Genomic DNA, 15,961 nt, shown 5'->3' on the forward strand with positions numbered 1-15,961 from the left:
AAGGGATTGTTTTTAGGGCAGTGAGACTATTCTGTATGATACCATAACAATGAATACATGGCATTATGCATTTGTGAAAACCCAGAAAACTTTATAGCACAAAGTAAACCTTAAATATGTAAATCTTAAAAGGAGGGGAGCAGCAAGTGGCATAATGGTTAGGGTGCTGGGCTCCCACATGAATCAGAGGTGGAGAGAGCAGCATTAACTCATGTTTACCTTAACATAGACACAGATGATTATGTATGAGGGGATCTTCAAAAAGTCCATGAAAAATGTGTATTGTTAAAAAAAAAACCTATGCATGGGAGCCGGCAGGTGGCATGGTGGTTAAGGGCACTGGACTCCCAAATGGCCAACTGTGGTTCAAGTCCCAGACCTGGAAGTTTGCTTTCTCACTTTCCCTTTCTCTTTCTCTCTCTCACTCTGTCCCTCTCTGGTCAAATTAAAATAAATAAGTAAGTAAAGTTAAATAATTCTTAAAAAACAAAACAAAACTGTGTATGGATCTTAAAAAAATTTTGCACCAAAATGAACTTGTACTTTAATTTCATTTTTCCATGAACTCTCTCACTCCCCTTGCATATACACAGGGCATTACACACATACATTTCCTACTAGCTGAGACTACTGATAAGCAACACACCCTAGCAGTAGTAAGTACATTTGATGCCCAGATCTAGGTTTCTAATCCTATTCTCCAATGTAAGGAACCAGGGCTCCTTGGAGAAAAGACTGTTTCTAGGACCGGGACAGGAAATATGCAAGATGAGCCTGCAGCATCTTACAGTACCAGAAAAGTAATAAAGTGCTGAAAATAAGCAAACAAGCATAAAACATCACACAACAATGAAATATGTTGAAAGTTTCCAATAGCCAAAGCTAGAAAAATGTGGGCAAAAAAATAATAGTAGTATTAAATCATAATTCAAAGTGTAATACAAATATCTATAATACTGAAATAAATGGTGAATAAGTGAGAACCAGGCAAATATTTTATGTGGACACTCTGTCCTTTAAGGAGATGGGCCCTAACTCCATATTCCTTGGTGTGCATTGTGCACAGAGACTGTGTTCCAAAGAGTAGAGAGCACAGGAATGGAGGGGGAAAACGAGTAACCTCAGTGGAAACATGGACGACCACTGTCTCCGCCAAGTGACCAAGGTCAACACCTACGGTGCTAAGTCACTGACAGTATGTTCCCTTGGCATGAAGTGACCACGGCACTTCATCCCCATATAAAAACTCACCAGTCCAGTCTAAACACAAGAAAACATCAGACAAGACCCAATTAAGGAACATTTTACAAAACACGTGACCAGTACTCTTCCAAACTGTGAAGGTGGCCAGCTGCCACAGCACAGCAGGAACACAATACTCCATGGTGCTGAAGCCACATGGACCCAGGTTCATACCCCAAGGCCTCCCTGTACATGCCAGGCTCATATGTACTTGTGGCATCCTGCCTGGTTGAGGCTGGGAGTGGGATCGTACCATGAAGACCCTGTCGGGCGTAACTGTCTTGCTCTTTCCCCTTCTGGGAAAATAAGTAAACAAACTTAAAACAAGAAAATCTGACCTGAAACAAGGAAAGTCTTTAGAAACTGGCACAACCAAGAGGACCCTAAGGAGACATGACTAACTCCAAGTAATGTACTACCCTGAATGGGATCCTGGAAGGACGTAAGGGGAAAAATGCAAGAAATCTGGATCAGCCCAATCTACTTTTTTTTTTTTTTTTTTGAGGTTTTTGCTATAGGGTGGGCGCTCGCCAGACAGAGAGAGACGGGGGGATGGCCACGCTGCAATCCCTTCTCCTCCATTCTCCTCTCGGGATCTTGGGCACGCACACACACACGCCCGGCATGAGTTTAAGCCACCAGGTCTGGGACTGGAACCGCGGTCGACTACGTGGGAGTCCAGCGACATAGCCATTACGTTAACTACTGGTCCCAGCCCGATCTGCTTTGAGAGTATGGAACATGCAAGAGGCAAGGAGTGGAAATCCACAGAGAAGTCAAGGGAAGAGTATGGAAATTCTAAGTGTGAACAAGTGTCTGAAACTGAAGAGCAGCAGTGGGCTTCCAGGGAACCAAGCCCATCTACAGGTTTATTGGCAACCTCAACAAAGGGGAAAAAACGAAAAAGGTCTGCGAAGGATGACCAAGCTTCCTATCCAAAGGAGAAGGCACAAAGCAATGGCAGCCTACAGCCTGAGAAAAATATACCAATTCCCCCATTGCCCTCTAAACTGCCACCAGTCAACCGGCTTCACCGAGACATCTTGCGGGCTTTGTGCCAACAATTAAAGATCAGCTCCAAAGGCCAGAAATTAGACGCATATAGGAGACTGTGCCTATGCTTATTCAAATCAAAAGGATATTACTAACACAGCAAAGAGGCTAGGATCGAGTCATCATTATAAAGAAAATTAAAGATGGGCAGAGGGAAAGCTTCTGCAGGAAGTCCTTAAGAAGGGATGTGTTCTGAAAGGACTAATTCTCCGGAAGTGACTCCTCCACCTGCACAGGCTTTGTCTAACCCCGAAGAGTCTGTAGCTCTCCTCGAGGGAGTTAATACAATTGAGGTGACAACCTCTGCTCCAGAGGCTGTGCTGGCCTCCTGGGCCAGAACTGCATCTGTGGCTGGGAAGATGGAGTCAGCAGAAAGAGAGGCCGTGGAATCCCCACAAGAGGCCTATGGTGTCAGGTGATGTGTGGTCCATGGAAGTCTCCCTGCAAACACAGGTGGTTGGGTTCACCTGTAGCTTCATGCTGGACAAGCCTAGGTTCCTGAGAAGCAAAAAAGGAGTGTGTGTGCCCTCTTCTTACTTCTGGCCTGCAGTTTCTGACCCCCGCACCTGGAAGACAATATGTTTTGCCAGAAATGTGTGCAAAGGAACAATTTCTTAATGAAAAGTCTCCAGTAGGATTAGAATACCAAGAAAAGGGCACATCTGTGGTTGTAATTCATGTTAGAAAAGTTGAATGGTCAACTCCACAGTGACCCAGACAGCTGAACTCTGGTCTTCCACATTGGCCCAGCTTCTTTCTGCTCAAAGGCCATGCAGACTGGTGGGATGCAGATGGTACCCTTGGACCCCCAACAGTGCCTGCTACCTCCTAGGTTGGGGTACAGAGACTTGGAAAATGGAAAAGACTCTAACAAAGGACCATCTATTCCATTATTAAGATGAATGCGTTGTTCCTACTACCACGTCTACCCCTCTGAACTAGAAAGGACTTCAGCAGCTCTGTGAAGTGGGAACCTCCTCAGCGGTGCCATGGAGGAGAGGGGACAGGAAAGTCATTTGCTTTGTGTTGGAGTTTTCCTCCTCAGGATACTGATGACTTAGGAGATGTTCCATTCTGATTGTAAATTTAATAGATGTAAATACTTGAAACAAACAAACAAAAATCTGAATAAAGCATGGACTTTACTTAAAAAGTGTCAATAATTGTTTTATTAATTTTGACAAATGTACCATATTAATGTACAATGATGAAAAACGGGGACCCTGGGTATGGAATATAGGAAATTCTGTATTACTGTCACAATAATCATGTAAATATTTTTATAAAAGATTAAAAAAATTGTTTTTCAATGTGAGAGGCATAATTTATAGAGCTAGGGATCAAATCAGGCCCAGCCCAAGGTTAGAAGGCTGAAGGCAGAAATGGGAGACAGACAACAGTAGCACCATTTTCTGCAAGCCACATGAGAGCCTTCCTCTTGCTTTCCCAGTGCAATCCACACTCATCCTGTGAGACCTAGCAAACATCATCTCTCAATTTCTGCCTTAGACTCTATCACTTTTTTAAAAGAATTATTTAATTTTATTTATTATTATTTTTTAATTTGACCAGGGAGAGGAGGAAAGTGAAAAAGTAAGCTACCATGATGTTTGGTCCTTGAACCACAGTTGTGGGAGTCCAGTGGCCCAACCACCCGCCACCTGCCAACTGACTTTACCACTTCTAACAGATCTGCTCAGTCATCTTTGGTCTCTTTGTACTTTATATACCCATCCAGCAAACTGAGAATTTGTGCTGTGCAATGCTGAGACTAGAGATAAAAACACTAACCCCCAAGAGTTCAGTCTCATGACATGTCATGTTTAGCACTTTCATCTTGCATGTTTGCTTCTGCCTCTTAAATAGACTATGAACTTTTAGAAAGCAAGGTGATTTTTAATTATCTAAAAAAAAAAATTCCCTTCCTGCTCAGCTCTTGAATATACCATATACATTTGGACAGTAGGCAGAATATCTATCAGTGAAGGATGAAGTTGGAGCAAGAAAAATCAGCTCAAAGTAGCCCACACCATTCTTACACTTGGGGCTACACAGCAGTTAACTGACAGAGCCAAACCATCCCTCTCTGCTGTCCCTGGCACAGTGGCTAATCGCCCAAGGTTCATTAACCTTTACCGTGGCTCTGGTACTGCATCCGTGTTGAAGGTCAGGTGGCAGCGGCTGCACTTGCTCCTTTCAATCAGGAAAGCACAACATATTTCTAGAACTACACACACATTCCCACTTACATCTCAGTGGCCACATCATCACATGGCTGCCCTAGCTTCAAGTAAGAATTTAACTTTTCCAGCCTTTAAAACAGAAGCACCAGACAGGGAGCAGTAGTTTAGGAATAGGTGTCAGGACAGCAGTACCTGTCACAGCCTACCTTCTTGGCTTCTGCGCAACATGCACTGTCCTTCCACATGTGTGCTTTAAAAGCGCTCGCCCTCAACCTAAGGAAGACGATTCCAAGTCTCTTTTTTACTGATTTCAGTCCAAAAGTTCTAGGCAAAATGTCATTTTTCCCCTTTGGGGCCAAACGTGGGGTCCAATACCTAGAACTAAAAATACAGGGTTATCTGTGCATTCCATGGTCAAGTAAACAAAAGCATCTAACCCAGATGGGACTTTTTTCTCTGCTGGTGGTCTGGGGCTTCTTCCTTACCTTAAAGGTGGTTGTCCTGAAGCTATTCAGTATCATCATTTGAGGGCCAGCTTTGTGGTACAATGGTAATGTGCTCCTTGGGGGAAACAGAATCCTATATGGTGACCAGTGTCCTGGTCAGCCTGAAACAAGCTGGTCACATGCAAGTGCTTGAGATCCAACAAGCCGGAAGGGATCACGGCATGACCGGAGCCTGGGTAGGAGGCTCATCTCTCTCATCAGTGTTCACACAATCATGAATAAACAAGCAAAAATCTCAAATCATCACTTGAAACAGAAAAGCAACACCTTCAATTCCATTTTGCAAGACTATAACCTTCAATATAAACTCCTGCTAGAGGCACTGCTAGGCCTTTTTAATTATGGATTTTTCCAAACTAGCATGACTCTATAAAGCTTGGGACTCTCCTTCAACTTTGATTGACAGGTTACAAGCAGAGAAAGCTTCTCTTAGCAAGGATGTGAATCTTCAATCTGCTTTCAAACCAGCTTTAGTCTTAGTTTCTCTTTCCTTTGCAGGATTCTGCAGCTTGTTTTACTTAACACTGATGTGTCACTGCTGCCCACATATCCTATGATCTGAATGCTTGGGGCCCTGACTTGAAATCTGTGTTGAAATCCTAACCCCCAAAGTGACAGTAATAAGAGAATGAAACATTTGGGAGGTGAGGTCAAGGTGGAGCCCTCATGAATGGGATTAGTAACCTTATAAAAGAAACTCCAGAAATAACGCTTGGCCTTCCTGCCATGTGAGGACACAGGGAGAAGACGGTTGTTTATGAATCAGAAAGTGGCCCCCACCACACATCAAATCTACAGGCATCCTGACCTTGGACTTCCAAACTCCAGAACTGTGAGAAACATTTGTTATTTATAAGCTACAAAGTTTGTGGGATTTTGTTACAGCAACCAAGCAGACTAAAGCATGAGCGAATTTTTTAAAGTTTATGGAAATACATAATTAAAGTACAAGTTTATTTCGGTACAAAAAAAATCTTGAAATCTATGTATAGTTTTTTCTATAACTTATACATCCAATATGTCCACAAACTTTTTTGAAAACCCTTCATATACAATTTACTCCTAACAAGTCTAAGTATGATCATCATACGACAGTCAGTCACAGAGCAGGCTGTAGAAAACCAAGGTGTGAACCCCCCAACATTGGTTCAACACTACAGCTGCTTAAGTGACCAACACCAGCATGCTCCAGTCTTCCTAATATTTCCCTTAACACCAATCTGGTCTCTATTCCAAAGTACAGTAACAGTTTGACTAAATGTTTTACCACTAAATAACTAGATTCATCAGTTTTTCAATCTAGGGAGATTAGGTCTTTGCTAATCCTGTCCTAAGGAGCTGACAGACATTCCGTGATTTCAGGTTATCAACCTGTTTGTTAGTCAACAGATTTTTCGTTTTGTTTTTTAAAGGTTTTTGCCATATGGCACATGCTGTGATTTCAGGTTATCAACCTGTTTATTAGTCAAGAGATTTTTTGTTTTGTTTTTTAAAGGTTTTTGCCATGTGGCACATGCTCTTGCCTGAGACAGTGAGAAGGAAAGTGAAAAATCACCCACCAGGGGAATGGCCACACAACAGTCCTTTGCCCTTCATTCTCCTCTCAGGACTTTGGACACACATGCACAAATGCCTGGCATGATTTTGAAGCCCCCAGGTCCAGCACCTGAACCACAGCTGGCCACCTGGAAATCCAGTGCCTTAACCACTGTGCCACCTCTGAACCCGACCAGAGTTCCTAATGACAAATAAAATAACTCATTCTATTGACAGGTTGTTTAAAAAGAAGACATTCACCAAAAAAATGCTAGAGCATGAATGAAATCTCCAGATAGGCCAAAATCAAGCTTAGAGGTTTTATGTAAAGCAAAGAAACTCCCAAACCACAGCCAAGACACTCCACAAAGTCTGCCCCACCAGACAACACATGCTACTTTGAATGACAAGGTCTATTCTAGACAGCGCCACCCCACTGGGCCCTTTCCAAAGCTCACTCTCAGTTGAGGTCTTGGATTGGCTCTCCTACTGAAAGCACACAGCCCAGACTGACCTGCAAGACAAGCCCAGAAAGTCAGTTGCTAGTCTCTGTGTTAGGGAGGGAGAGTGAAAGCAGGAAACTCCCCAAACACCGACAGATTTTCAAAAGATCACAGGCTAGCCACAAAGAACAAATTTCTAGAGTATTACACTGAACTTTGCTAGTTATACTGTAGCTTAAGTAATTTCCAAAATTGAAATTTTTAATATTAACTTGAAGCTACTAATGAAAATTAATTTCAAAGCACTAACAAGATACTTAGAACTATCATTCTAATATCAGAAATTAGTTACAAATAATCCACTAAACAATTACTGCAGTTTATGGATAATTCAGAAAATAATTAGAGACTGAGGAGAAAAACATCACCTAAGTTGTACCCATACTAATAAAAATCAAATTAGTATGAGTCACATGCTTTTCTCTGGTTGCTGGTCATGCCAGGAAAAGCCATCTAAATGCAAATAAGCAATAATGTTATTATAAAGCACAAGAACAACAAATGCAAGGTATTAAATTGTTTAGAATTTATACTTGAAGCACATTTGTTTATAACAATTAAATTAGTCATCTAATATTTGGCACAGCACATGTGGGTGCTTGTAAGCTCAAATTTGGTATTCATATCCATATTCATGTATCAATTCCATGGGTAAAACTAAATTTGATTCTGGGCCAACAGGTGTCATAGTGGTTAAGGTACTGGATCCTACATGGCCAACTCCGCAGTTTGAGTCCCAGACCCAGAGGCTTGAAAAACATGCCAGGAATGTGAATATGCATACACAAAATCTTGACAGGAGGATGGAACAAAAGGGATTGTGATATGGGGATCATTATTCACTCTCCTTCCCTCTCTGTCTTGTGCATATACCCTATGTCAAAAATCCAAAAAAATAAAAACTAAGTTTGATTCTTACTATCCTACAGAATGTTCAACTCTGTATTATTTTACTTTATATTCTTCAACTCATACTTACTTTATAGAATGGATGTATTTTTACCACAAACTCCAGTCTTGATTCAATTTTATTCAGTAAAATAACACCACAAAAGATAAAATGTTATTCTTTTATTTATGTTAAATAAAAACATGAGAAAATCCTTTTTTAAAAAGGGTCAGAATATTCCTTATGTCTCCAAACCAAGGCCATGGATGAAAAGAAATGCTGAGTTCTTTCCCAAGGGTCACGATACACTCTCATGTCGCAGTAAGCTAGAGAGACTACACAGGTGTACGTCCTTCAGTTGCCACGTCAGGAAAGTCACATGCAGTATTTGGGAAACATAAGAACAGAACACGGGCAGGAGTATTTGCTAGAAATATCTCCTTCCTTGACAATGAACCTCAGTACTGAATATTTTTATGTATTTTTTTTTGTGTGTGTGTGTGTGTGGTCCTGCTAAATTGTAAAGCCACACATACGACTGTACTTGAGAGGTACAATTTTTCACAATTCCAGAACTATATAAACCAGCCAAATAGTTTAAGTAGCTTATGTGACTGAATTTCATAATTTAAAAAATTACATACAACAGAATTAACATCATTGCAAATTTTGCCCATAGAAACATGACTCCCATGGAATTGTCATTTCCAAAACATAACTGGGCACACATTTACAATGTACCTGCTAGGTTCTGAATTAACCTGTCATTTCTGAATGACCCTAAAGACTATGCTTGAATCTCTGAAAACAAATTCTATTATAGATTCATGATTTCTAGACCCACATATACCATAAATCCTTCATAGGCCCTTAGCTGACTTGATTCATCCAAATAGGTCATGGTAGGCTCACAGTTCTTCAATCTCAGTTCAGGTTGTAAAGCGTTTTCTACAGCTGGAGTCACTAAGAATTTCTCTGTTAGAGAAAGCAGACATTTTCACCTTTGGCATATTGCCAAGATGATATTTTATTACAGAATTTATGAAGCTATAGTTCAGGTACTTGCAAGCTTTATTTTAAAAAAAGAAGAAGAAAACAAAGGATAATATAATACAACCCCATGTACCCAAACTTCCTAGATTTTTAGTGCAAGAAATGTTGCATCATTGAAGCACTTGAGAACTACCATGAAGTCCTAGGAAAAAAATGTAATCAACTCAGAAGTGGTAATAAAAAAGAGAAACAACCAGAGAGGCACACAGATTGTTGTTTTTTTTTTTTTAAAAGGATTTTTATACTATATTTAAAAAACCACAAAATAAAAAAGGGACCATCAACATATGTCTTAGAAGTCCTTCCAAGAGTCTCAGTCTCCAACAGCCACGGAGGCCATTGCCTTTTCTCTTCTTTGCTCAACTTGCGGATCATTTAAGGATTATCGGAGATGACTCATGCTCTAGTTCTTAAAATCAAACTTGTTCTGCCAAATCCAAGACCCTGAATTTATCCAAATTGTAGAAACATGCTTTTACCACCCGTCCACCAAAGTATCTCCCATTCAGATCAACAACAGCTAAAAGACAAGCAAAAAGACAGTCAGTTAGCACAGATATCCCATAGGACAACACAACAATAACTTTAACTAAATCATAGCATACATATATACATATATATGTGTGTATGTGTGTGTGTATATATATATGTAATTCTAATTATAGAGCTTAAGGTTAAATTTAATTTTTAACTTATCTAACATTAAACTGTACAACTCGCCTTTAATTGCTGATTCGACTCTCTCAAATTCTAAAAATATCCGTACTGCTTCATCATCAGGGGCACCAGGAATCTGAAAAAATAAAGTATAATGAGCAAAGTTATCATTTTACATATCACTATATATATTTCTTTTAAATGATTTGTGTTAGAGTAAATATTTTAATTATCATCACATATAGGCAAGTATTAGTCAAATACCAAGAAAAAAGTAAAATCTGTTCACCATGAAAAATATATTGAGGGGCCAGGTGTGGGTGCAATGATAAATCACCTGGACCCAAATGGGAAAGTCCTAGATTCAAGATCCAGGATCTCTTCTGCATGCTGGGAGTAAATACATGAATATCCACAATCCAAACCAACTGAGGCTCTGTGTGGATTGCAGCATGAAGATTCTGTTAGGGGTGCCTCTCTCACTCATGGAAGAAATAAACAAGCTTACTTTAATTGCCTTTCGAATTCATAAAGTTGACTAGTTTTGTCTAGCTTTCTAGGCCCTCCATGATAGGTTCTGCTGCATCTATGTGAGCACATCTCCTGCTGATTCACAGCAGGTCCAGTGAGCTGTTCTATGGTTCTCCTCATGGTCTCTCGGAAGCTGTTACCCCAAACTGAATACCCTTCTCTGGCCCTCTCCCGAAATTCTACCAATTCATTTCAAAGCTCTGCTCATCACTGATACTGTTCACAAAGCTTTCTCTTTTTTTTGTTGAAATAATCCTTTTCTCAGTTCTCATACTTACATCCGATACTACTGAGTTTATTACTGAATATTCTCTCGTTATTTTATATGAGCTTATTGTGTTTCTTCAATTGAATATATCACTGAGAGTTCAGAAAATGTTCCTGTATCCCAAATGATCTCAACACACAGTGTATGTGAAAGGCATACACCACAGTAATTACTTGCCACATGACTGAAACCAAAGGCATGTCTAAGTAACTAGTGAGCATACACTGTAATCACAGTCTTTAATCATGATACTGATTCTCAATCATAAAATGAAACATTTGTATTTCTTCACCAAAAAAAATCTGCAGTCATTCTAATTTTTAATTTTAAACATGTTATAACTGACCAAGAGAAATACTAATCACATATCACATTCTGCAAAAAGATAACATGTTATTTATAGCATACCCTGATTCTATTTGTAGAAATGTTTTATAATATGCCAATTATAATATGGGGTATAAACATCAAAGAAAATTCTCTTACCTCAAATATCACACATTTTCCAACTTTTCCGTATTTTTCACATTCTTCCTTGGTCTCAACTTCCAAGTCTTCATCTACCTCTCCTGCACCAACCATGTTCTATAAACAAAAGTAAGTAAAGATGAAGTACAAAGTATAATTTACAGATACTTAAGTAAGACTTTCTTTCATAATTATAATGGCAAATGTTCTCAATCCCAAATGACTCAATGAAAATTTTGTCCCTAAAGTAATAAAAGGTGGTTATTATCATATTATTTGGCGTGTGACATTCTTTTAGACAGTGTCTTACCATGTCACAATACACCTGCCTCAGCCTCCCAAGTAGCTGGGAACCACAGGTGCACACCACCCCAAGTACACACCACTGAGCTCAGCCTTCTAGAACCAAGGTTTCCCATGTGGCCTCAGCCTGCTGAGCAGCAGGGTCCAGAGCATGATACCACGACTGGTTTATAAAGTTGGTATTTCTTAGAACACAAGACATCCATTAAGTTATGTGAAGACTAAGAAGAATATCTATGCATGCACCGAAGTATAAACTGAGTTAATGTTCTAATAATGTCGAATATTTTAAAGTAAGTACTACAGTCCTAACCACTGTATAGCTGTCCCTCAGTATCACAGGGGAACTGATTCCAGAATGCCCTGAATACCAAAATCTAAGATGGTTCAAGTCCCTTATATAAAATGAACAGTATTTACACATAATCTATACAACTTCCTATTTACCTGCGATTATATCTAGATTACTTTTAATACCTAATACAATGTGAATGCCATATAAATATTTGTTGTATTATCTTTTTTATTTAAAGAGAGATTTTTGCTATAGGGCACATGCACTTGCCAGAGACAGAAAGTGAGAAATCACTTCCCAGGGAGAATGGCTACACTATAATTCCTTCTCCTCCATTCTCTTCTCAGGATTTCAGACACACACACGTGCCCAGTATGAATTATAAGCAGCCGGATCTGGGACTCAAACCATGGTCAACCATGTGGGAGTCCATTAACTTAACCATTATGCCATTTGCTAGCTCTAAAAATTTGTATTATCTTCAGGTTTCCCCCACCCCAATTATTTCTGACCTATAGTTGGCTGAATCTGTCTGTAGCTATGGAACCACAGGATATGGAGTGCAGACTATATTTAGCAAAGAAATGTACACATTAGTGAGAAAAGAATCTAAAATCGCCCTTATATGGTGTTTGTGCAAAAGCATGTGGAGGTGGGGGATGGGTAAGACACAAAAATCACGCAAGGCAGCATGGGTTTCTTTCTTTTGCTTCTTACCCTTAGTAGGACCACTTTAGTAGGGCACTTAAGTATTTCAGTTAATGGATTTGAATCCGACTTCTTGGATGCATCTGTATGAAAACATATCATCAGCCATGTCACAGAGCTGCGCCTTCCTCACGACTCACGTGTAAGATCCCACCACTTATGCCCTCGGGTCCCTCGGCCCTAGGAGCATCTCTCCAACCAGCGTCTGAGCAGCAATGCAGCCTATCTGCAATGAAGCATCTGCTTTGCTTTGGTCTATGTTTTTACAGTAACTTCTGGAAATGTTTAGCATATTTGCTCCCTTCACTTTCCACACGGCTGACAGAGCATACGGATCACAGCCCTCACAGGAAGTCAGTCTGGTGCTAATCGTCCAGCCACTGGCTGACTTCAGACAGTCTCAAACTTGAGACTACTGGTGGTTCTGGTACAAACCTGTCGGGCTGTCCTTCCTATGCGATGCACTAACAGGGATGCCAGGAGAGATTTCTTTCTCTTTGAAAGAGAATTCAGCTAAGCTGACTCAAAATTAACTCAATTTTCCTGCTTCATGCTAAGATAAGTCTATCTCATTCCTAGATGAGACTGTAAAAATCAAATCAAATACAACACTCACAAGGCATGATCTACCGAATGATGGCAAAGTAGCATTACATCTCACAGAATGGCAATCTGTAAGAAAATCTGAAATCACACCTATCCTAAAAGGGCAGAAAAGGGGGGAAAGGGAGGAGACCTATGTGGTGGAGATACAGCAGATCATAATCACCAGCACACTGTAAAAGGATCTGTCATACGTTATAAAATCCTATTATTTTATCAAGTAACAAGATTCATTGACTATAAAAACCTAACTATTATTTTATCAAGTAACAAGATTCATTGACGTAAGCTTGAAAGTATTTTTGTGAGGACTACTCTTCCCATCTCTTCAACTCTCTAACCCTGTTCTGAAAAAATAAAGATGAACCTGTGAACTGCCAGGCCAGCCTCTCCGTCTGACTGAACTCTTTTCTGTCCCCATACTGGTGTGCCGCTTCTCTGGGGACTCACCTTTCTCTGTGGCGTCTCCCACAATGATCTTGCCACCCCGCTTGCTGGTCTTCTCCACCGACAGTGCAGTGCTCAGCCCCTGCTCGTGTTTGCCAAGACCCTGGCCTTCCCGGAAGCCATATTTCTGCATGATCTTATGAGCTACTGTGCCACTGGGAAGAGGAAAAGAAGATTCTCAAACTTGACATCACGAACTACAGCATCAGAAGGATTTTACATCACAGCAATCTCCTGTGGAAGGAGTATTAAACTCTATTAAGGACTCTCGGGACCAGCAGTTGGCGTAATGGCTATGTCACTGGACTCCCATCTATCTGACCATGGTTTGAGTTCCAGTGGCTTAAACTCATGCCAGGCGTTGTGTGCATGCATGCCAAGATCCCAAGAGGAGAATGGAGGAGAAGAGATTGGGGCATGGCCATCCCCTCTGGGGGTGATTTCCCACTTTCTGTCTCTCTGTCTTTCTGGCAAGCACACACGCCCTATAGCAAAAACCTCTCTCAAAAAACAAACAAACAAACAAACAAAACAAACAAACAAACAAAAAACCCTCTATTAAGGACTCTGATAAAGTCACAAGTCACATATAACAAAGAGAGCCATGAGACAGAAGCTGTGGGTGTGCTCAGAATTTAATAAATACTAAAGGCGGGAACCAGCAGGTGGCGTGGTGGTTAAGGCGCTGGACACGCCCACATGGCTAACCATGGTTCAAGTCCCGGACCTGGTGGCTTGCTTTCTCACTCTCCCTCTCTCCCTCTCTCTCGCTCTCCTCTTTCTCTGTGTCTCTCTCTAGTCAAATTAAAATAAATGAATTAATAAATAAATTTAAATAAATAATTCTTTTTAAAAAAGAAAGGAAAAGAAATACAAAAAGCTAATGAGCAAAATCCAGATATCCCAGGTTATCTTTAAGGGAAAAATGCCAGTTTATTTGATGGAAGCCAGTCTCCCTGCTAGAAAACACAACTTCTGGGGCCAGCAGGTGGCATGGTTGTTAGGGCACTGGACTCCCAGTGGCTGACTGCAGTCTGAGTCCTGGACCCAGCAGCTTGAAAATCACTTTTCAAAATCCCCAAATCCTAAGAGGAGAATGGAGGAAAAGGGACTGCAGAGTGGAAGAAATCACAAGGGGGGTGATTTCCTACTTTCCCTCTCTCTGTCTCTCTGGTGAGTAAAAGCACCCTATGGCAAAAACAAAAACCTAAAAAAAAAAAAAAGAATACAAAACAAAACAAAACATGACTTCCATGTGCTCTTGGATCTCATAGCTTGTGACCACCGATTATTGAAAAGTACAATACAAAGTTTCACATAATGAAAATGACAGCATTTTTTTTTCTAAATAGCACAGTAGAGTTTCCAATGACAATGTATAGAAATGAAAGACCCTTGGAGATCATCTGTTTAACAGAAGGGAAATAAAGAAATAAAGGTCAAAATTAGTTGATTAGTATATGGTCAAGTAGAAAAAAGCAAGACATTACATTTGGAAGTTACTTCTATAGGTGTGAGCGGCAGCAGTGAAACTGGGACCCACGACTCCAGACTCACAGCACACTGCTTTCTACGACAGCAGGAGAGCTCTCACGCTGCATTCTGAGGTCCCTCACAGGGCTCAAGGGTGCGTCCGAGTGACCACTGCTGCTCCGGCTCAAACCACAAAACCTGATTCAACTAGCACTGCACCTATATTATTTCATTTTAATTCCCTTAGAGTTTTCACTTGGGCAAGCTACTTTAGTGCTAAAAAGACTGAAGACTGAACTGTGTACATTACACCTTTCTTAAGCACAAGTTAAAGATTAATTTCTATTTAAAGGGAATTTAGCAAAAAGTTATTTTTATTAATAAGCAGGATGGGTGGGTGAGGAACCCATTTCACATCTACCCGGTCCTCCAAACTACACTGCAGGGCAGCACTGTCCAGGAGAACTTTTCATAACAGTGGGAGTGTTCTGTATCTGCACCGTCCAGCACGGTCACCATCGGCTAGATGTAGCCACCAAGTCCTGGAATGAGACTGGAATGGCTGAGGCACAATCTGAATTTCACTTATTTCGAATTAACTACATGGCCACCTGCAGCTAACAGCTCCCTTATACAACCCTGCAGGTCTTGGACACCAGGAGAGTCAGGAGCTCCAAATCTTGCAGTGTGTGTGAGCCTCAGCCTGCCACCCCAGCTCTGCTGCCTCCTCCCTGAGGGCTCTGAGGGAGAGGCAAGGAGGCTCAGCGACAACGCTGGACCGCGTCACTGGCAGCGTTTGTCACCGGCAGCAGCCTGCTAAGCAACATGGAACAAAGGCCTTAGTGTGACGCTGCTTCACTCGACGGCCCTTTCATAGCATCCGAGTAAACAAACAAACAAAAAATCCCTTAACCAAAAGGCGGGCTAAATCCAGAGGAGTTTAAAAAAAGATTACACAAGCCTGACCTCAATGTCAATCTGAAAATTGATTTTTATATCATTTTAGATAAATATCTGATTATAGTAAGTAAGAATGACCAAAGGTTTTTAGGCCAAAGATATAAAAACCATAACTCATCTTATCAGGAGAAAAAAAAAAGTCACTCACATTGGAGATAGTCTGAGTTAGCTCTAATTCATCTGACTACTTCATTTGGCAAATGTTAATCACCAGAAATTATTCCCACCTAGAGAAAGAGTGCTGAACATCTAAGTCAGTCAAAACTTTCAAAAGCTGTTATGT

At 40.6% G+C, this 15,961-nt stretch overlaps 1 protein-coding gene and 1 pseudogene across 3 annotated transcripts in view; one reads left to right on the forward strand and one right to left on the reverse strand.

Annotated features, from left to right (window-relative positions):
* The first annotated feature begins 1,976 nt into the window (after positions 1–1,976).
* LOC102482495 (developmental pluripotency-associated protein 4 pseudogene) lies at positions 1,977–2,930 on the forward strand (annotated as a pseudogene).
* A 5,991-nt stretch (positions 2,931–8,921) lies between these two features.
* The window catches only part of RBM17 (RNA binding motif protein 17), a 32,557-nt gene continuing 25,517 nt past the window's right edge, over positions 8,922–15,961 (reverse strand). For all 3 annotated transcript variants that reach the window (XM_006150057.3, XM_014588414.2, XM_014588415.2), the window contains exons 8-12: positions 13,249–13,400; positions 12,205–12,278; positions 10,908–11,006; positions 9,686–9,758; positions 8,922–9,485 (exon numbers count right to left, since the gene is read on the reverse strand). In XM_006150057.3, the coding sequence (XP_006150119.1) occupies positions 9,382–9,485; positions 9,686–9,758; positions 10,908–11,006; positions 12,205–12,278; positions 13,249–13,400 (502 nt within the window). In that variant the 3' untranslated portion in view covers positions 8,922–9,381. The remainder of the gene's footprint in view (positions 9,486–9,685; positions 9,759–10,907; positions 11,007–12,204; positions 12,279–13,248; positions 13,401–15,961) is intronic.

The sequence above is a fragment of the Tupaia chinensis genome, unplaced genomic scaffold (genome assembly GCF_000334495.1).
Source record: "Tupaia chinensis unplaced genomic scaffold, TupChi_1.0 Scaffold000275_1, whole genome shotgun sequence".
Taxonomy (NCBI): Eukaryota; Metazoa; Chordata; class Mammalia; order Scandentia; family Tupaiidae; genus Tupaia; species Tupaia belangeri.